Source organism: Mauremys reevesii, linkage group 6 (genome assembly GCF_016161935.1).
Source record: "Mauremys reevesii isolate NIE-2019 linkage group 6, ASM1616193v1, whole genome shotgun sequence".
NCBI classification, from domain to species: Eukaryota; Metazoa; Chordata; order Testudines; family Geoemydidae; genus Mauremys; species Mauremys reevesii.
This window is the reverse complement of record NC_052628.1, coordinates 1,807,990-1,829,720: the sequence shown is the minus strand read 5'-3', so window position 1 is coordinate 1,829,720 and position 21,731 is coordinate 1,807,990. Positions and strand designations below refer to the sequence as shown.

At 49.7% G+C, this 21,731-nt stretch overlaps 1 protein-coding gene across 4 annotated transcripts in view; it reads left to right on the top strand.

The window, feature by feature from the left end:
* Positions 1-219: 219 nt before the first annotated feature.
* Positions 220-21,731, top strand: part of LOC120407658 (phospholipid-transporting ATPase ID-like) — a 119,056-nt gene continuing 97,544 nt past the window's right edge. Inside the window, exons 1-2 of one of the 4 annotated variants that reach the window (XM_039543450.1) lie at positions 220-613; positions 19,605-19,683. In XM_039543450.1, the coding sequence (XP_039399384.1) occupies positions 19,641-19,683 (43 nt within the window). In that variant the 5' untranslated portion in view covers positions 220-613; positions 19,605-19,640. Of the gene's footprint in view, positions 614-11,368; positions 11,396-11,819; positions 11,857-12,022; positions 12,526-19,604; positions 19,684-21,731 lie in introns of those variants that run through there. The other 3 variants (XM_039543448.1, XM_039543451.1, XM_039543449.1) reach the window with 3 other exon arrangements.

The following is a 21,731-nucleotide window of genomic DNA, read 5'->3' as shown; positions in this document are numbered from 1 at the left end:
AAGGTTGAGCACAGGATCTCTCCCCCTTGCTGCAACCTGTGTGTACGAGTGAGGTTTTTCAGGTGGTGTTTCTCTTACAAGAAATACAGAGTCCTGTTTCCGGTGCCAGTGGTATTAATACCTGATGTCATATGTGAGTCCAATGATCAATTGCTTTTTATTTACTCAGTGCTACGCGGTGCCTTGTCCCACCCACAGACCCAGGAGCCATGCTGTGTGTTTGTCTCTTGTAGCCTTTTTTAACTATGCCAAGCGCCACGGGGACTCACTGTAACTTCTGATCTTGGCTAAGTGTCCCATACAGAGCGTCTCAGCACGGTCTCACCTGCAGCTCCTGGAACGAGCACTTTTCCCTGTTGGGCTTTATACCACGGTTGACGACTTAGAGAGAAGTTTGGCATTCTGACCTACATGTTTATCTAAGGATTTTAAAAAGAAGCAAGTATCAGAGGGGTAGCCGTGTTAGTCTGGTTCTGTAGGAGCAGCAAAGAATCCTGTGGCACCTTATAGACTAACAGACGTTTTGCAGTAGCTTTTCGTGTGGCGCGTAATCACATAGTGCTTTTCTTGGCAAACAACTCCAGATAGAAAAGGAGACACAGAGAACAGCCAGGTAAGTCAATTCTTTTATATGATATAGAAGGAAAATGTAAATCCTCATGTGAGAAGCCCTGAGTTCAAAGCTTTCTATTCGGGTAATTTCCTCTTCAGAATGCGGGTTTCCTCTGCTTCTGTACATGTGAGATGATGAGTGGCATTCGAGCGGCTGTCTGACGTTTATTGGTGATAAGTTTCCTGCAGGTAATGGAACCCTGTTGTTGCAGCTTAATGACGAACTTAATGAATTCAGGCCATCCAAGTGAGGCCTGATCCGAAGCCTGTTGAAGTCAATGGAAAGGCTCCCACTCATCCTCTCTCCATTTATTTTTTCCCTGCGGAGATTAACTTTTGCTTTCTCCGTGTGCTGAAGTCTGAGAGGTCTCGCGCCATCCTTGGCGCTAGCGGCTTCATCTTTATTTTAACAGAGATCAAACTACTGGAACCACTTCACTAGTGATGTGATGGATTCTCCATCAGCTGGAGTCTTTGGATCATGATAGGATCCCTGTGTAAAGAGCTGCAGTAGCTCAAAGAGAAGTGATGGGCCCAGTGCAGAATTGCTGGGTGACATTCTCTGGCCTATAGGAGGTCAGACTACGTGGTCATAATGGTCCCTTCAGGTCTTAAATTTCCAGGGGAAATGCAGCGGTGCTCATGCAGAAAGCCAGTGGGAGTTTGGCCCGAGTCAGGCCAGCAGGATTAGCTCCTCTCTGTGTTAGATGCAGCAGGTTTTCTGCCCTAACCCTAGAGCACGACTCCACAGAACTTTGACCTGAGTCTTTCCTCTGAATATTAGCTGAGCCCAAGTTACTGATGAAGTGATGAGAACACCCTGCTGGCACAGGCTGTGGGGCCTGGAGTGTGAGAGACAAGGTTACCTGCCTAAGAGCAGCCAAAGGATTCGTTAAACAACATTACAGCGTAACAGCTTGAGAGTCAATCTCAGAAAAAACTTCCAAACTGTAAGGACAGGAGGACAATGGAACAAAACTGCCTCAGGAAGCTCCTTCACAGGAGGGTTTCAAAAGGACACTGGAGCCATCTGGCTTGAATGGTTTAGACACACGTCCTGCATCTTGGCAGGGGATTAGACGAGATGACCCTTGCAGCCCCTTCTCACCCTATGGTTCTATGATTAAATACTTTTGCGGCTTGTCCCCATAAGGGAAGATGTGTGGCAGACCACCTGTGACAAGTTGAACTCGCCTCCCCAGGTGGGGAACATGCAAGCCATGTAATGGAAGACTGGCGTCCCCTATGAGAGCACCAGGAAGCTGCAGGAGAAGCGGAAGCTCAGGAAACTTCAGAGATTGTAGAGAAGTCCCTGGCCCCAGGGGAGGTTTGGAAGCAGAGCCAGAAGGCTCAGCTTGGGCCGATACAGCCTGGGAGTGGTGGTTGAATCAGAGGAGAGATGATGAACAGGGGCCCAGCTCCAGGAAGCAGGGCTGGGGAGTCCCCTACCAAAGAGAGAGACAGAGAGAGACTGAACTAGAGCTGGGACCTGGGGGGCCAGTGTGTGTACCTGAGGACTGAATAAATTGGACCCCAGAAGGGGAGCGTTTTGATCTGGAGTTTTTGAAGAGTCCAAGAAGCGAAACTGTGGCAGGGTGTCTGCAAAGCGACCGCAGGCCACGAGGGGGCGCAGTTGTGGCAGTCACCCTGTTACAGGGCTTTAAAGAGGTCTCTGCATCTCAGGTCAGAGCGAAATAACCTGCAGTGCACAAGGTCTCCTTGTTGTTGTTGTTTTGAAGTTCACATTGCACTGGTGCAAATGTAACTCATTGCTTCCTTTAAAGTGAGTGACTTATTTTTCTTACATAGGCAAAAAGATTCTCTGTGGACATGTCTTAGCTTCTGGTATGTGATTTAGTGCATTTTAGCTTTGGGTTCTGAGTTATTGGCTTATTTACAACCTACATATCTTTGACATCACCTTTCTGAAGTTAACCGCCTCGCTCTGTGCTGAAAATACTGAGAGAGAGAAAACGGCGAATATGGCGTGGTGATAGACACGGAATCAAAGTCAAATACTCTGCTCCTTGGAGCGTATCTCTTTGCATGTCAGACTGTAACTGGCTTCCATTATCTGTGAGAAAAGTTAAACAATGTTGGACAAAAATAGGTTTCTGGTGCAGACAAGTAAGGGTTCTGGCGTATGCCTTGGGGGAGGGGAGGGGTTACGCTGTGCTAGGATGCACTTTCCTGGAAGTCAGTCGGTCCGTGTTTGCTGCGGCAGCCTTTCCATTTTTCATTCCATACGCTAGTGACTCTGATTAAGGGCTCCAGCTTGATTCCATTCAAGTTTGTGACATTTTGCTGTTGACTCCAATGAGAGCAGGATCAGAGATGCACAGCTGTGAGTCTGGGAGTGACAGTGGTGTAAAACAGTGTGCAATCATAATCGGGCCCACTAGCTAGGCTGGAGAGCTCAGCGAGATTACAGGCTATCCATGACTGCATAATCTGTCGCTGCAAGCATGAGACACTCACCATTAACATCCCCAGCAACCCAAAACCCAGAAACAATTCAATCTACCCAAAAAACCCAGAACCAGACCCCAAGTGAGACGTTTTACCCCAAAAATGGAGGAGATGCAGAGAAGTCCAGTAGGGTCTTCATGATTGTCTGTGGAAGGTGCTCTGATGTGAGGGTGATGGGCAGCAATGCAATATCCTACGATAGTTGGTTCAGCACTGTGGTTGGGAAGTCCAAGAACAGACAAAGCAGGATGTATGTAGTGCACTCGCGTGAGATCCCTTCTGAGCTACCATCACACTTGCTTCACTGGCCCATCGGCTGCTCCATTTTCCTTTCTAGGTCATTTAACGTGTTATATTTGCCTCACATTGTGTCCCTCTGGCTCCATCCTTTGTGCCATCCTGAGTTTATTCTGCCTTTTGGAATTGCAGTCAACACCCAGAGCCACCTGGACTTAGCAAGTAACCAGTGTTCGGCCTTTCAGCTTTCCCTTCACTTCCTCTTGGTAACAGCTACTGCTTGGTATTAAAATTGTTACCATTGTCTCACCACTTATTCCCCCCTGCACCTTGTTTTTCAAGTCTGTGCACAAGCAGGAGTTAATTTGTTTTCTTATTATCAAAACTGCTGCCTCAGCTTTACAAGTCCACACGAGCTGGAGTAGGGTTACTTGAGGGAAAAATGAGTATTCCCTGTGATGCTCTGCAGTAGATTCCCCCCCGTAATTGTTCTTTAGCAAAGACAAGACTAGAAATATGAATTTAAATTAGACAAAAACAATCACAACTACAGGAAAAACTGTTGCAGTGATAAAATGAGCTGGGGAATGAAGCCAGCTTCCAGGGAGGCAGTGAAGTCACTAAATCTTTCACCTGCTGATTGCTAGAAATGTTCTAGAGATGTTACACTCCCGCAACAACAAGCAGCAGCTAGTGAATGGATTAGATGACTTCATGTGGGACCCTACCAATGTTAAGCACTTGGTTTCACTCCCCTTCCGTCCTCTGAACCCCCCACAAACTCTTCTAGATGTTCCAAGCAATTTTGAGCTAATGCTGCATTTCTAAAACCAGTTTCAGACATTACTCTGGAGCTTTTACACTACGATAAAGGTGTGCATTGAGCCAGCCCTGCAATGTCACTTCAGATTGATTAATACAGCGACGTACCAGTGCAGCCTGTTTGCATGGTCATGTCTCTCTGGGATGATTGCATCAGCATGGCTGTGGTCAGCCTGAAAGCTTACATTTCCCATCCCATCCAGAAGGCCCTGGGCTGAGGGCAGATTTTTCAATTTTTTCATCTTGATGCACATGGATCTATATGCAAAACTCCAGTGAATGCTAATGAGAGTTCCGTATGTCAATATCACACACTGTACCTGTGCATGGAGATGAGAATAATAGGTCCCTTTGTCCCTGGCTTTGGGAGCTAGGAAGATGTGGCTTTTCCCTTAAACACCTTGGGTCTAGAGGACAGGGCATGGTCTAACAGCAAACAAACTATAGTTGCATGAATGCTATTTTGAGAACAGTCTCAGGCCCTGAAACTGCCTGTACGCAGCACTGGCTGAGCTGCAGTTACTTGTAGCTGATATTTACTGGACAGGTTATTCTGTGCAATTAAAATGAAAAGTGTTGCTATACATGTAGTGAAGTGTCACCAGGGGAAGCTCCATGGAAGATAATGGACTGGTGCATACCTATACCAGTGTGAATTTGATGCATAGTCTTTTCCGTGCCATTTCAGACTCTTGGGTATTAGCTGCACTATCCCAACTCTGGATCAGCCAGTACCTGATGTTTCTGAGCAAAGTCAAGCTAACCCTTCCATAATGCACCTGGCCGGTTGTGCCATGCTGTATGTGCTGGGCATTTCTCACTGACCCTTCTGGCAATGATCCTGTGCCATGAAGCAGGGGTTCTATCCCTCCTCTCTGAGCTTGCAGACCTGGAGATTTTATAGGTCAGGAAGTTGCCCAGCCACAGGCTTTAAGGCTAGAATAATCCGTCAGTCTGCTTGTATCTCCCGGCGTGTGTGCAGGCGTGGACACTGCTGTACACCTGTGGATAGACTGTCACACTTGCTTAAGTGTGTGCGCTCTTGTCACCCTCTGGGAACTGAATAAGACTATGCAAGCTGCAGAGTTGACCTCTCTGGGGTGTTGCCATTTTATCTCCCTCCAGAAACTGCAGCCTACAGAGGCTATAACATTGACCTCCAAGGGATGACTCGTACAAGACAATGAAGTGCTGCACTCTGTCCCTGAAGAATGTGCATGTCTGTGGCCCAGGGGAAGAGATGATACAGATGCACTCGCACTTAGTGTGTTTAACATGGAATTGTGACTAAAGCATTTCTGAGAATAATGGGATCTGTAAAAGGAATCCCCTCTGGGATCTGTGCTGAGGTTCTCCTGATAGACGCTACTTGAGGGTCAAAGTACTGAATGACAGAAACTGGGAGGGGCCGGGGACTGCGGTGAAGACCATGTCCTCCCTCTCCAGACATCTCCGCTCTGGCTGACACTGCCATCGGAAAAGCAAGAGAAGCTGCTCTTTTTCTGAAATCCCATGGATCACGTTCATGTTCACACAGGCTTTGTGCAGGAAATGGCAGGGGCGGAGGAGGTGGAAATGGAACACAATGCTGCAGTGCAGCCCTTAAGAAACTCTTCCTCCTAGCGCTTGTCTAGATCAGTGGGCCCTGCCCTTCCATGACCCTTAGTGGGGCAACTTTGAAGCTCTGAGGGCTGATCCACTGGCCCTTCCCTGATCGCCTGGTACTGCTCTCTGACAGGTTTGCTCTACTCACCGCGGGATGGCGGCACCTTCTGGGGATTCGCGTGGTGAGGCCGGCGCCCCTTCCAGCAGTTACACCCCGTCAGTTTCTCCCCTGCAGCCCCTCTCTCGCTCTCAGGAGCCGCGGTGTCCTCTTCGGGACTCGGCCCTCCGGCCAGGTCACTACTGTGATTTCCCCTTCTGGGGGAGCGTATCAAGGTTCCCGCTCTCCGGCAGTATCGGGCATTCGTCTGCTTCACTGCCTCACGGTGCCGCTCCCACGGGGGGGCGGGGGCAGGGGAACCTGGGCCCACCCTCTACTCCGGGTTCCAGCTCAGGGACCCTCAACACAGCAGCCAAGGTCCTTTCCCTGCACCTTGCTGCCTTTCCCTGAGCTGCTTCTGTACCTCCTGGCCTTCCCCGCTCCTCTGGGTTTGCCAGTCTCTTCCCTCCGTCCTCCCAGGGACTAACTTTAGAGAACTCCTCTCTTCCCAGGGGGTGACTGCAGCCTTTCCCAGCTGCCCCTTGGCTGCCAGCCTCCTGGCTTTTGTAGAAACCTCCCTGTCCCTGGCAGGTGAGCGTCTATCTGATTAGCTGCCTCCAGCCTAAAGCTCCCCTGCTTGCGGCCTAATTCAGCTCTTGCAGGGCCAGTGCGGAGAACACACCCCCTCAGATGGTCTGTTGTGGTCTGGTGCTGTTTCCAGCTCCACATCTTGAGGGCTTGCAGAGAACTCTCCGTGGTGCCTTAGCATAGTCCTCTGTGTAGGGTTGCACCAGGGTTTTCCCAGTGCACAGATTTCATGCAGCCTCCTCAGGTAGAACTGCATCCTTACTGCTTTAGTCCTGCATCGAGTCTCTGCCACCCAAACCCCCCAGACACTTCAGTGTCACAAAGGTACCGTTCTCCCTGCGCACAGGGCCAGCCCAAGGCTGGTTGTGTACACAGCCTAGGTCTCGTGCTGGCTCACCGGATGGGCTGAATTTCCCTTAAATGTGAGCCAGGACTGGGCCACAGTGAGGCAGCTTCTGACTCCTCAAACACCTTGTCTTGTCTTTGATAAGTCCAGCTGAGGAGGGTGCCTGTGACCAGAGGCTTAAAGGATCCCTGTGTGCAGCACGTGTGTTAGATACAGCCATTGCCTTGCAAATAGCAGCAGGAAATGTTGTGTAACACACATTTTAAGAGTGCTGTAATCTCTCTGCGCTCTGACCAGCCTGGCTGTTTTCCTACCCTCAGCTAGTGATTTTCTATTCACACTGGCATGATTAGCCTTCCACAAGCCCTCCTAGGTATCCCCCGGAGGCTCACTGAGGATGATCGGGAAATGTGCACTAAACGCAGACACATTTTGGGGTTTGCTGCTGCTGCAGGTGGTAATTATTCCCTGAGGGTTTCTCTAGCAGCCCAGGTATGAGCAGCAGTTCACAGTCAAATAAACACACACAGCTTTATAACACACGGTCAAACAAACACACACAGCTTTGATTTTGACCTCCCTCAACTTCCATTGACTGCAGGGACCAGCAAGGGCCCCCAGCACCCCGTACAGGCCCCGTCTACTTGAGAGAGCACCTCTTCTTGTGGTCGGGTCTCCCCATCATAGCAGTGAGGGTGCTGGTGAGTGTGGGAGACAGAACTTTCCTGGGAGCTGGCCCTCAGCTCACTCGCTGACACAGAATGACCCTGGGCCTCCTTGGGCTCAGAACTAAATGCAAAGCTCTGCTCCACCACCACACGTTTTTAACACCCACTCCCGCAGAGACTCGATTATCAACAAAGGGAAGGGCCAGAAAACTGACCCTGCTCGCTTTTCTATGGGCTGGCAAAGGCGAGAGAGACATTTCTATTTTAAAGCCTGGGGAGGTGTGTGTTATGATGGCGACAGGGCCATGTAGCTACCTAGGCAGATAGGACAAAGGTCAATGGAAGGAGGTCACCACTTTCCTGTTGGAAGTGCGATGTGGTTGTGTTGTGGATTTCCTGGTAATGCCATTGGATGGTTAATGGTGGTTACGGGGTGAAGTATCGCTGAGTGACGGGCTCTGCGGAAGGCAGGGAGCTTACAGAAGGGAGTCCCCGGGTAGTTACGTTCAGGAAGGCTGTGCCCAGTGCAGAGGGGTGGCATGGAAGAAGCACAAAGGAGAGTGGCAGGAGGAGGTGGCTAAGAGAGGTGCAGTAGGGATGGTCCGAGCACTGAGATGGGGCCAGGGCTCTGCTGTTCAGCTGAGCAACTTCTGCCAACAAAGAGATGGTGAGCGCTGCTCTGTGATGTGACGAGGATGATTCACTCACTGCAATAAATACAGCTAGTGTTACAAGCCATGGGCCTAGATCCAGGCCCCCAAACTCCTGAGCTGGGCTGTGCACAGCCCAGGATGTTGGATGGTGCAGTGGGACAGGCCCCTTTATCTTACACCCTCCTGGTAGGGGGTGTAGCCGGAAAAGCTGCTTTCTTCCCTGCTGTGTGTAAATTGTACTTGTCCTGTACTCCTGCTGAATTCTAATCGGTGTGAACCTGTTTTTTATCAGCGCACACCTGAGGGGTAACTTACATCGCCCTCTTGGAGTCAGGTGTCACGGGGGTGGGCACAGTATAAGAACCTGGATGGATGGATGGATAGATAGATAATTTGGCCCAGAAGCTTCTATTCAAGGTGCACCCAAGAAACCAGCTCTGCAATGATATGAATCCAGAGCCATTTCTTTGAAATCACTGGTGTTGGTCTGAATGTCCCCCGGGGCCTGTGCCCAGACTCTGGCTCATTTCCTCGGGGGTTCGTTTGACTGAACTTGGCCAGCCGGGGTGTGAGTGTGGAGTTTCCCAGTGGATCTCCTGGGAAAGCAGGATGTGCTTTGTGATGCTCCTCTCACTCTCAAGTCACTCCACAGCATCACCTTCCTGTGCCCTCTTCAGCTACTCCCACAGCACGTCAGCCGGGGAGGGAGGGTGCGGTACAGACAGTAAGGGGAGCGGGGAGAGGATGCACCAGAGCCTTGCACGGGGGTGCCTGCTCAACAGACCTGTCAGTGAACTCCAGGGTGGGTTTGCATCTTAGCAGTCCCCAGCTCAGGAGAATCCTGACCTGTGAGGGGCTGAGTGCAGAGACCTAGGAAGATTGGGGGGGGGGGGCAGAGCAGGTAAACTAGGGGTGTTGTGGGGAGTGAGGGGCTGGACAGCTGGGGAACCATCCAGGGTTCATTAGGCATCATGTGTCTCATGGGGTTTTTTGCCCTGTAGCACCCCCTGCTGGCTGAGTGTGGCACTGCAGGTGCTCCCTGCCTCAGTTTCCTCTCCCCAGGGTTCTCTCTCTCTCTCTCCCCCAGTAGGGGTTGGTGTGGCTCAGCCCCCCCGGCTGGGTAGCTCTCAGAGTTTACTCCCCTTCCGGGGTAACAAAAGTTGACACAAACAGTTTTTCACTCTGCTGGGGCTCCTCTTCAGCCCGCTTTCTGGGCTCCCTTTAAATCTGTCTCTGCAGGGACAGGGCACTGACTTCCAGGCTACTTCCCTGCAGTTCTTCCAGGACCTTCCACAGCAGCCCCCCCTTGCTTTCTGAGTGGGGCCCGGGGGCTGACCGGACAGGGCTGGCGAGCCTCAGGCCCCTGGCTCTTAAAGGGGCAGGCCACCCTGGCACAGCCTGTAGAAACTTTTCAGTGTCTTTGGCTTCCTTCAATTAACCTCAAAAATATTGCCTGCTCCTGCTGCCCCAGGAGCAGGTGAACTGGCAGCTAGCGATGAGGCTGCTGGTCAGTGGGGGAAACGAGCCCTGCAGCCATTGCTTTGTAAGGTGCTTGCAGTGGTCAGGGGGGCAGCCCAGCTTTGCTGCACAGGCTCTAGCTTATTAAGTTATTGACCATGGAGGAGAGGTTGCTTGTGGACCTAGACAGGATGGAAAATCCCGGTGCAAGTGGCCATGCTGTAAGTGAACTGATAACGCTGTGCCATCCCCAGTCCTCCAGACGCTTAGTGTATGTGCTTCACGTCACACCCACGAGCAGCCTCAGTGAAGTCCAGGGCGAAAGGGTAACTGAAGAAATAAAGATTAAAAAATGGAATCCTCACCAAGGCAGGTAACGTGGATTCCAGTGTGACTGAAAAGCTGGGGAGCAAGCCAGCCCGTGGGATCTACGAGGAGAAGCGTGGTCCACGCCACACAAGTCAGAGCAGTTTGGGGTTAGATCCCCTTCTGTTTAAAAGGAGACAGAAGGAACAAACCTGACAAGGGGGGAGTTGTACGATGTGAGTACAAAGCAGCAGCGAAGACAGAGTGGGAGACTCATATAATGAAGTATCAGAGGGGGAGCTGTGTTAGTCTGGATCTGTAAAAGCAGCAAAGAGTCTTGTGGCACCTTATAGACTAACAGACGTTTTGGAGCATGAGCTTTCGTGGGTGAATGCATCCAATGAAGTGGGTATTCACCCACGAAAGCTCATGCTCCAAAACGTCTGTTAGTCTATAAGGTGCCACCAGACTCATATAATGAAATGTCATCAGCTAATGTGGTAACATTATTAAAAAAAAAAAAAAAAAAAAGCTGTGCCCAAGGAGAGAGGGAAACTGTCAGGCAAGGAAAGAGCAGGGGGCCCATTAAATATGGAGAGGAACCAAAGTCAGGTGGACCAGGGAATGGCTGAAGTAGCGCTCAAGAGGTAAGGAGAATGAGACCCTTGAGAGAGCGAATGTTGCAGCTGAGCTGTCAGAAGCAGGAGAAATGCTCTGTACTGGGAAGGGCAGAGAATTCCTGGTAGAACTAAGTATTTATCAGCAGGAAATCCTGTGTGAGAATGATCCGACTCCCAAGGAGAGCGGTCCTGCCTGCTGTTTCCTAGTTTGGCTGTTTGTATTAATTCTCTGCATTGCCGTATGTGGGAAAAAGATTGAATGAAAGCTGCTCCTCATGACCCTTCTGAAAATAGACATATTCTAGGAGATCAGCGGTGACAGGCCATGTGCTTCAGAGGCTGCTTGCAGGGGTGGAGAGGTTCTCTGCATGTCCTTTCTGCACCCTGTCCCTCTGTCACCTGTGCAATGGCCCCAGTCCTGCTGCACACAGGGTCTCCTGTGGCTCTTCCTTTGACTGGAAGATTTGGACCTAATAAACAAACCTCAATTTAATTGCTAGGCTCTTCCAGGAGCAGCCCCTGACCACCCTTGTGCACGTGGCCGAAGAATCCTTTGCTTTCATACTGCTATTATGAATCAGTTCATTCATGAATGTATTTCCCTTTTTATTCGTATTCCAGCCCCACCCACTGCAAGTGAGATACTGTCCACCCACAGAGAAGTCACTGTAGCTCCTTCCCTAAAGAACACCCGGGTAAGGAGACAGACAGACAAACGGGATGGGGGAGGAGGAGAAGTAACAACACAGAAAGGCTTTTAATTTCAAATAAATGACTTCACAATGCTCCCCACACCTGGCTCATTTCTTGCAGGCATTCGGTAGACTTGGTCTTGAGGAGAGGGCAGTGGCTTCCCAGATGCATTCAGCAAGTGGCTTCCATGTTTAAAGGGCAGCATGACCGGAAGCACCAAGGTGACTGTGGGAGACATGGACACATGGAAGTCAAGGCTTGCATCAGTGGTGGAGGGTGAAGTGGTGGGAGACAGGCAGATGGGGGCTGCATTGTGAAGGGTTTTGGAAGTGAGGACAAGAAACTTGAACTTGGTCCCCTGGAGGAGGGGGAGCCAGGGGGACAGTCAGAGAGTCTGAGGGACTGGCCAGGAAGATGATCTTGACAGCTGCACTCCATATGTAGAAGGCAATATGGGTATCACAGAGACCAGAGGAGGAATTGGAATAAGATTTTATAAAGAGCATAAGCCCTCATGCTTTGTGACAGAAGCCAGCCACTAGCAGCCTTGGAGCTAGGAGGAAACCCTGTGGTTTGGTTATGACGTAGTCTGTGTGGTTTCTTGCACCTTCCTCTGTAGCATCTGCTACCGGTAACTGTTGGAGACAGCAGACTGGATGAGAAGGACCCCGGTCTTATTCTGGTATGGCAGCTCCTCTGTGCCTAAAGAGAGCTAACTGACTTTGGAATAAAAACAGGGACGGGCTCTCTGGTGCTCAGAAATGGATCGATCCACTCACAAGTTCCTCCTTTTGCTTCCCCCTTTTTGCTTTTTCTCTGCCTTTTCGTTTCCCTTTCTAAACCCTCCACACTAGCAGGGGATAAGTAGCAAGAGCAGCAGTGGCCCCTAGGATCCAGGCTGGACATTCCCGGGCTGGGCACTTTGCCTTCCTGCCCGAGTGTTTCACAGCTTGGTGTCACTGGCAGTTTTATTTTTTATTTTTTTAAAGGAGCAGAACCACTTTCTCTATCTACAGGAAACAGGAGGGGAAAAAAGACAAGAATTTGGCAAGTAGCCAAGGCCAGTCAGTGAAGTCAGTAGTAAGGAATTAAGAGTAAATTTAGTCACCAGTTCATCACAGCGCAAACCGGGTCTGCAGTGGGTTTTAACATTGGAGAAAAACCCTATAGAGCTTGTTTCCCACTTTAGAGCAACTTTGCTTTCCTAGATGCACATCCTGCGTGTGCAATAAGCACAGGAGTTTGTTGATCTGGAGAGGGGATAAAGCAGCGTATAAATGAGAAGAGAGGAGTGTATTCGAGTGCTATGGAGGGCAGTAGCTGTTGCTGTGACTTTTAAAAGCCCTCAAGGGTAAGATTTAATGCTTTCTTTTGCCTTGTTTGTTTTCGGTCAGCTTCAGCTGTAGAAAGTTTGCATTTTTAGACATGGAAGCTTTGTAAAGTCTGACCAAAATGCATTGGTTTTGGGGGGAGTTTATGACTAAATTGGCACCATTGCTGGGTGGAGTGAGCTGAACTCTGCATGCTTTTAAACACAGACTATTTGGGGAAACTCTGCTATTGTTTGAATTGTTTCACAGTGAGGAAAGTGCAGTTTGCTTTTCTTTCTGCAAAACTCTCTCTCCGCAGCTGTTAAGAAGTAATATGAAAACCATCACTAGCTTGTTTAAATGTGTCCAGTGCAAATCAGTTCGGCTTTCCAGATGTGTCAGTTTAGGGAGTATGTTATATGGAAGCTGATGGCTGATATTGGGTCATTACTTCAAACCGTGACAGATAACTCTTTCCCAGCAATTATCTTGGTACATTGTAGGGCTCTGAGTCTTTTCATATGGACACAGTTTTATGAGTTTCCTAGCATGACATTTTGATAAAAAAAAATAGAACGATACAAAATGAACATAGTACACGTTCAATGGATTTAAAAATGGCTAACTGGCAGGTCTCAAAATATAATTATAGATGGGGAATCATCATCAAATGGCTGCCTTTCTAGTGGTCTCCCTCAGGAATTGGTTCTTGGCCCTGTGCTCTTTAACATTTTATCAAAAACTTGGAATAAAACTTACAATTATTACTGGTAAAGATTGCAGATGAGACAAAGATTGGGGGAATGGTGAGTAATAAGGACAGGTCACTGGTACGGAGTGATCTGGATCACTTGGTAAGCTGGGCGCAGCAAACAATATGCATTTTAATGCTGCCAAAGGTAAAGTTGTACATTAGCAGCAAAGAAAGCAGCCCATACTTATGGGATGGGGGACTCTTTCCTGGGAAGCAGTGACTCTAAAAAGATTTGTGGGTCATGGTGGATAATCAGCTGAACATGAGCTCCAGGGCAACACTATGGCCAAAAGGGCTAATGTGATCCTGGGATGTGTAAACAGAGGAATGTTGTCTGGGAGTAGAGATGTTACATTACCTTGTATTTGGCACTGGTGTAACCACTGCTGGAAGACTTTGTCCCGTTCTGGTCCCACTATTGAAGAAGGAGGTTGATAAATTGCAGAGAGTTCAGAGAAGAGCCACGAGAATGATTACAGGATTGGAAAACCTGCCTTACAGTGATAGACTCAAGGAGCTCAATCTATTTAGCTTAACAAAGAGAAGGTTAAGGGGTGACTTGATCCCAGTCTGTAGGTACCTACGTGGGGAACAGAAATTTGATAACGGGCTCTTCAGTCCAGCAGAGGAAGGTCTAACACCATCCAGTGACGGGAAGACGAAGCCAGACGAATCCAGGCTGGAAATAAGGTGTAACATTTTTAACGGGGGGGTCATTAACCTGAAGAACAAATCTCCATCACTGACCATTTAAAAAACCAGACAGGATGTTTTTCTAAAAGCTCTGCTCTAGTTCCAACAGAAATTAATGGAGGGCAGTCGTATGGGCCCAGGAAGTCAGTGCCATGCAGGAGGTCAGACTGGATGATCACAAAGACTCCAAGGCCAGAAGGGACCAGTGAAAACCTCCAGCTTTGAAGAGCTCTTCAGAATGTGATCACTGAAGGGCTGGCTCGGCTCAGAGCCTCAGCAGAGCTCTCTGGTTGCCCTATTTTTGATTAAAAGGAAAAACCTGTTGGGCTTCTAGGAAATATTTCAACTTGTCAGTCGGTGCTACTAAAGTACAGGTTGGGTCACTACTTCCAGCATGAGTCCCATTTGCAGAATTCATCACCTAGGTTTCCTAGAACTTATTCCAGGCTGAAACCAGTCAAACCCAGCCTCAGCCCAAGGCAGCAGGGGAGGTCCAGTGGTCGGGTTGCTAGCCTGAGGCTCAGAAGGCCTGAGTTTAATTCTCTGTTTTGCCACAAGCTTCCTGTGTGAGCGAAGGCAAGTCACTTCATCTCTTGGTGCATTTGTTCCCCATCTGCCCTACCTCCGGGACGTTCTGGGAGGATATGGACATTCACCGTTGTGAGGTGCTCACACACTGCAATGAGGGGGACTAGACTGTGACTAGTTTTTAATTTTGTTTGAAGGCCAAAATTTTCAAATTTCAGTGCCCGAAGAGAGAGAACCAAATCCACCTTTACCTCTGGGCACCAATATTGGAACAATTTGGCTGAACTATTTAGTACTTCACATCTGCAAAGGGGGCACTTTATACAAGCATTAACTCTAGCGGCACCATTACAAAGTCAGCACTGCCCACCATTACCCTAGAGTGGTGTCTAAACACCGGAAAGTGTGCAGTATCTTGGAGACCACTGCGTGTGTGACACCTGCTGGTAAATGTTGCCTATAGTTGCTGCAACTAAAAAGACAAGTATTGTGCCCACTTAATAGGTGGGTAAACTAATTTGGAAAGAATTAAAAGAAATTAGTTGGGAATTTGCCTATTCTATTTCACTCCAAAAATTTCTTGCAAAATCTCAACAATCCTTCCCACCCCCGCTGATACTGATGGAAGTTCCAAGCTCAGGGCCTCTTCTCAGGGTGTGTAGCATTACTTCACTCAGGTCAGTTGGCTGGCACGTCCCACCAGCTGCCTTGAACGTGCTCTGGCTCTCATTGGCTACACACTTTGCCTGGGATCCAGCCCTCTAACTATTTATTGGTGAGCTATTTAGTATTTTAATGGAAGGATATTTTTGTTCTAAAGTTTGTGAAGCTTTATAGATTCTTCATCAGATGGATGCAAATAAAACCATCCAATTCCATGTCCCATTCACATGCAGAGACTAAACTGCGGTGGAGAGTGATCATGTGCGCAAATGGCATGTGCTCTGTATTTCAAATATCACATGGCTATTTACAGTGTGAGGTGCTGGCCAAGACACTGGCCACACCCTCCTTTCTGGACATCTGCCCTCTGATCATGAGAGTAGTGCAAAGTCTCCAGAGCTGATTGGACTCATTGCCACTTTTGACACGCAGAGAGCAGAAAGAACAGGGGTCCTTGTGGCACCTTAGAGACTAACCCATTTATTTGAGCATGAGCTTTCGTGGGCTGCAGCCCACTTCATCGAATGCATAGAATGGAACATACAGTAATACGAGATATACACATACACAGAACATGAAAAGGTGGGAGTTGCCATACCAACGCTAAGAGGCTAATTAATTAAGATGAGCTATTATCGGCAGGAGAGCAGAAGAGCCTTCTTCCACATCCAGTTTGCTGTCCTTCCTGAACGAAGAATTAGCCTTGGTGAGCCATGCCTTTAGATTAGACTGTTGTATCTCACGGTAGCTGGGGCTGAAGATAAAAGGCAGCTTGCCTCTTAAGCAGCTAAGAACGCTGAGAGTACATTTACTCCTGAAAGAGTCTAGATCAGCGTTTCCCAAATGCGGGGCTTTTCTTGCGGCCACAGCCTACTGGGCAGTGATGGAGGAGGGGCACAGCAGTGGCCCTTCCCCTGGGGCTGCCAGCAGGGATTGGGCCCTGTCCCACTCTGGAGCCACAAATGCCAGAAGAACAGGCAGCCACCTTCCCAGGGTGGTGAGCTTCCAGCTTCAGCCCTGGGGTGGTGGGTGGCAGGTTCCAGCTATGGGCCTTCGGGCTCTGACCACAGGGTTTTGGGTTCTGGCTCCAGGTTCGCCACCCTCCCAACCCAATACTCCTCCCCCCCCCGCCTCTCCATCCAGGGCTTAATTTGTCCCCCAGCTTGTCAGGGCCCTCCTGGGATGATTTAGTTGGGGATTGGTCCTGCTTTGAGCAGGGGGTGGGACTAGACACCTCCTGAGGTCCCTTCCAACCCTGAGATTCTATGATTCTAGGGCTGAGTAAGTCTGTTGTGAAAAGCGATATTTGTACGTTTGTTAATCACTTTTCACAGCCTCCCAGCTAGCTAACAAGTCTGCCATGACAAGTGATATTAACAAACATATAAATATCAGTTTTCACAGCAGCAGACCTACTAGCTAGCAAGTCTAAAAATAAAGCAACCAAAAAAGCAAAAGAAACAACAACAAAAAAGACACAGCACCTTCTTTTGTTTCTGTTCTATTTAGATCCAGTCAAGAATTGAGGCGACTGTACATTATTTTTATTATTGAGTCTACAAAAAAAACCCCTACATGATTACAATGAAAATTATGATTTGGACATGGATATGTGCATATTTATTTGTTTTTCCTAAAGTTAATTAAGTATTTTAGGAAAAATTGTCAGTGTGACCACCAGCGAGAGTTGGTGACTGCACTCTGAGGCCACCAAAAATTTTCTTGAGAGAACCCCTGGTCTAGATCCTGGCTCTTACCTTTAAGATTTTCGAAGGCTTGGACCTGGTTCACAGACACTCCCTCTCCCCACCAAGGCCGCTTCTCTCGTGGATGCTGAAGCAATATCCACAGTGAGACAGGCAGAGGCAGCATCAATGGTCTTTGACTGGGGAACTCCTCTTTTCGGGGGGACCCGAATGAACCCCAGCTAGACTGTGTGCAGAATGCCATGCTAAAGCCTCTTTGCAGTAACAGGGGGAGAATTAATCCACTATTAAACAAAACCCACCACCTCTCAGGAATGCAGGCTCTGCTAAATCAGTGACTGAGGAAAAAGGAAAAAATAAGAATACTTCAGTCGCTAACGAGAATAACAATAATGAAGAAAGTGAATATTATATATCGTCTACATCATCCTTCCCCGGCGGCGGATGATCGGTCTCCTCTCTCCGGCTCTCTCCGCGCCACGCGGGGCGGTGGGTTGGAGTTCGAATCGAAGAGAGTTCGCGTTCGGGGATCGAGCGGCCGCGATGAGATGAGGCGATATTATCGATCAAAAAATCGTCGCGCCCGCCGATACGGCGGGTAGTGTAGACGTAGCCTGAGCTTGGTATGGTGAGCAATAGAGCATCCTAATTCTGTGTGTGATGCCGATGCTGTATGGGAGTTGGGAGGATGGATGAAGTGTTAACTGCTGTGGGGTTTTTTTTACATTCCAGGCTTAATGAGTTACAGCTACTCTGGAGCAACTTTGCATTAGCATTTTGGGAAGAGAGGATCTGCACAGAAAGTTTTGGATCCAGATCAAAGCTTCTCCAGGGATCTGGGGGTTTTGTTTCTGTTTATCTCTAATTCCAGGAGGGGAGAGGAGACCAAATTAATTCTCGGCACAACTCCAGTGAAGCTACACCAGGGAGGCATTTGGGCCATATACATTTTATTCAGTTCTTAGTAGAGGGAGAAAATATATACAATCTGATGTCCCTGTCCCCTCAGGTGTCTTCACTGCAGCACATGTAGGTTTGGATGGCTAACTGGTGGTAGAATTAATCTCAAATGAGAGCTGGCTTCTCCCTGTTGAAGTTACACACACATCCCCACCCACCGGAGATGGGTCAGGGTCTTTCACATGGAATTCATTTCTGGAGGTTGTTTCAACCAGATGTTTGTATTTTCTTCTTTTACAGTTTGTGTTATGAATTTGACATTATTTCTTGTATTAAATACTGTACTGGTTAGATTTCTCTGCAGCACAGAGAGCTGTATGGAAAACCTGAGCCAGGGCTGGATGTGGAGAATTTGGGGCAAGCTTTCTACATTTAGAAGCTTCTCTGAGGTCACCCCATTAGAGTGTCCTTCATGAGCAGTTCTGGCATCAGGATACTGGACTGCAAGGATGGGTGTTTGTATCTCAAGGCCTTCACTTCATGCTAGGCATCTGATCAGGGAGTGAGTCAACCTCAGAGTGGCAAAGCATATAGAGAGAATGGTACTTAATCAGAACTAACTGAATGCCAAGGCTTCTCCATATCAGGCTCGGCAGAAATTAGTGCTGTGCTGGGATATGAGCTGCAGAACTCAGACCCAGAGATACTGAAATAGTACTAGGGTACAAAGAGTATTGGCTCATTCCTGTTGTCTACGACAGCTCTTACTACAAATGAAAGAGAAACCCTGAACATGTGGAATGAGAACTGAAAGTAATGGACATTATCCCCTGGCCGAATATGCTGACCCTTGCAGCAAAGACACTGATTGTCTGCGGCTTTGCGCTGGGACTCTGTATTTCAGTGACAGTCTGTGGCTTTGTTCTCAGTGGCTGTATTTTGAGGAATCATTTCCCACTAAAGTATGAGAGCTTGTTGGTGTTGCCTCGTTGCTGTTGTCCAGAAAACTTGTTTTAATAACAACCTGGGGAGTACCTCAACCTTCCCCGGCTGGCCCTGTTAGCCAGGTAAGGCTCAATTCCTGACAGCAATCATGGCAAAATCCATCAAGCACACAGGAACGGAGACTCGTCGGAGTGTGGGAGGGGGCTTTGGGCTGGAGAAGGGGGTTGGAGTGTATGAGGGGGTGGACTCCGGGCAACACTTACCTCAGGTGGTTCCTGGAAGCGGCCGGCATGTCCCTACGGCCCATAGGTGGAGATGTGGCCAGGTGACTCTGCACACTGCCCCCATCCACAGGCGCCACCCCCGCAACTCCCATTGGCTGCAGTTCCTGGCCAATGGGAGCTGCGGAGCCAGCGCTCGGGACGGAGGCGGCACGCGGAGTCTCCCTGGCCACCACTGTGCCTAGGGGCCACAGGGACGTGCCGGCCGCTCCCAGGAGCCGCAGGGAGCCTGACTTAGCCCTGTTGTGCCGCCGACTGGACTTTTAATGACCTGGTCAGTGGTGGTGATTGGCAACCCTAGCTGTCACTGTGAGTGCTAGCCTCAGGCCATTCCTGTGCACCCCAAGGCAATGTCTGAGAGTGTGGGTGGCACGAGGGAGGAAGGTGCTTTGCACCCTGTCTCCCCCCTGACCTATTCCCTGTGCAGGATCAGAACCGAGTGGCTCCAAATGTCCCAGTCAAGTAACCTGGTTTGTGCAGGATGATTGGGAAACCTGAGATGATTGTGTAATTAAAAATCGCCACGTGAAGAACTGCAGCCATTGGTCATATTGTTTAGGAACTGAACTCTTCCATTTGAAGGCTGCAGATCTTTATTTTTTGTGTGGCAGGGATCCTCATTGTAAATAATCTCTTCTCTTCTTCTCCAGAAATTCCATGGAATTGCACTGAAAGAAACTCTTGGGATGCCGCTATCTGGATTCAAGTTTGGAAAGAAGAAATTGAAAGGTAAGGCAGAGCCAGGCAGATCCTCGTGTCCGTGACAATCCACAGACTGTACACACAGTACCCAGTCTCTGACTCCTACCTCAATGCTTGGGAGCACATCTGACACCTGTGGAGTTGGCCAGGGTGTCTCGGAACAGCCACATTCTGTTTACTTGCCCAGCACTGGGATCTCCCCCAGGGAGGTGCTGTAAACTGAGTCCTGGTGAACAAGATAATGTCTAAACAGAACCGTGAAGCTTGAACTATACCCCGGGAATGGCTGGGTTTGGAAAATCTTGGGCTTGTCTCCTTTTGCACACAGCCCTGTGGCACTGCAGCCTCCACCAGCTGACAAAACATGCTGCTGGCAAATGAAGGTGAAGGCTTGATTGCAGCCTTTTGATGATGATGTGGAATTAATGGCAATGACCCAGGTACTCCTCCCTGCTAGGAGGCAGGGAGAGGAGCAGAGAGAGTGACATGGGGTGGCAGCAGTTTGAAAGCTACAGAGCAGAGGAGTGCTAAGTGCAGCAGACTCGGCAGACCCTGCACTCAGGGGCGGCTCTAGGCACCAGCAAAACAAGCTGGTGCCTAGGGCGGCGAAGTCTAGGGGGCGGCAGGCTGGGCCGGCGGACCTGCCGCAGTCATGCCTGCGGGAGGTCCACCGAGCCCCGGGACGACCGGACCTCCCGCAGGCATGACTGCGTCAGCTCAAGCGGAGCCGGGGGAGCCGCGAACCGTCCGCAGCCGCGGGGGGTCCAGCCGAGCCACGCGGGACCAGCGGACCCTCTGCAGTCATGCCCGTGGGAGGTCCGCTACTCCCGCGGCTCCGGGGCGCCTCCCGCGCATGACTGCTTGGGGCGGCCAAAACGGTAGAGCCGCCCCTGCCTGCACTCCCTGGGATTCCACGTCAGAGCCTGGGACGAGAGGGAGTGGAGCTAGGAAGCAGCCAGTCTGCACAACGTGAGCTTCTCAAGACCCCATGGAGTTTCTGTTGGAAATCCGTGCAGAAATGGATGCTGCTTGGAGCAGCATGAACTTCCATTCTGCACCTGCAATTGCTGCTGTGGCTGGGGAACAGCAGCAGGGAGGCCAATGGCAGCTCTTCTGGGAGAGGTCTGGCATCAGCTAAGCAATGCTGCAGTGGAGGTTGGCTCCTCACACAGAGGCCCTGGGATCCAGAGACTCTGCCTGCTGACTTTTGGGCTCTGAGGCCTTGTTCTCTTTACATCCACGAGGCTACAAATCCCTCTCTGGCAGGAGCTTGGACAGTCTGGTCCCTTGTAGTGTCCTGTGGCCTTTTCTTCTTTCCCACAAGGGTTTTAGTGGGAGCAGAGGATGGGAACCACCAACGGGCTTTTTAAATGAAGACGTGTGTAAGGAAGAACCTGAGGGGGAAATCAAAATGCCTTGGCCGTGTTCAGAAGCAAGTCACATGAGTGTCACTTGCACCTTCTGTCAGACCCTTGGCCAGGCTCATTGCACCAACTTCGACCCCCGGCCGTGTAACTTCCCCCTTTGCACACCTCCTTCCAGCGGCCCCACTGAGCCTAGGGGAATCCACCTCACACACTGAGGCAGGTCAGAGGAGAGCGGTAGCAAAGGTATGAGAATGTGTTAAGTTCACACATCTAGTAATCCCTGGGGCCAGGTCTACACTATAAACATCCACTGTTATAACTGCGTCGCTCTGGGGTGTGAAAAATGCACCCCTTGAGCGACGCCGTTGTACTGACCTAACCCCTGGTATGGACAGCGCTATGCCAATGGGAGGGCTTCTCACATTGACAGAGCCTCTGCCACATGGGGAGGTGGATTCACTACGCTGATGGGAGACGCTCTCCTGTCAACATAATAGCGTCTTCACTGAAGCGCTGCAGCGGCGCTGGGGCAGCTGTGCCACTGCAGCATTTGAAGTATAGACCTGCCCTCGATGTGTGCTACTCTCACTCAGTGCCTTTAGTCTTGATTAGACTGAGTGCTTTCCATCAGGCGTAATGTTCCTCATTCCACACCATAGATCCTAGATGGATACCTCGCTCTCTGTCACGAGATTGTGTTGAGAGAGA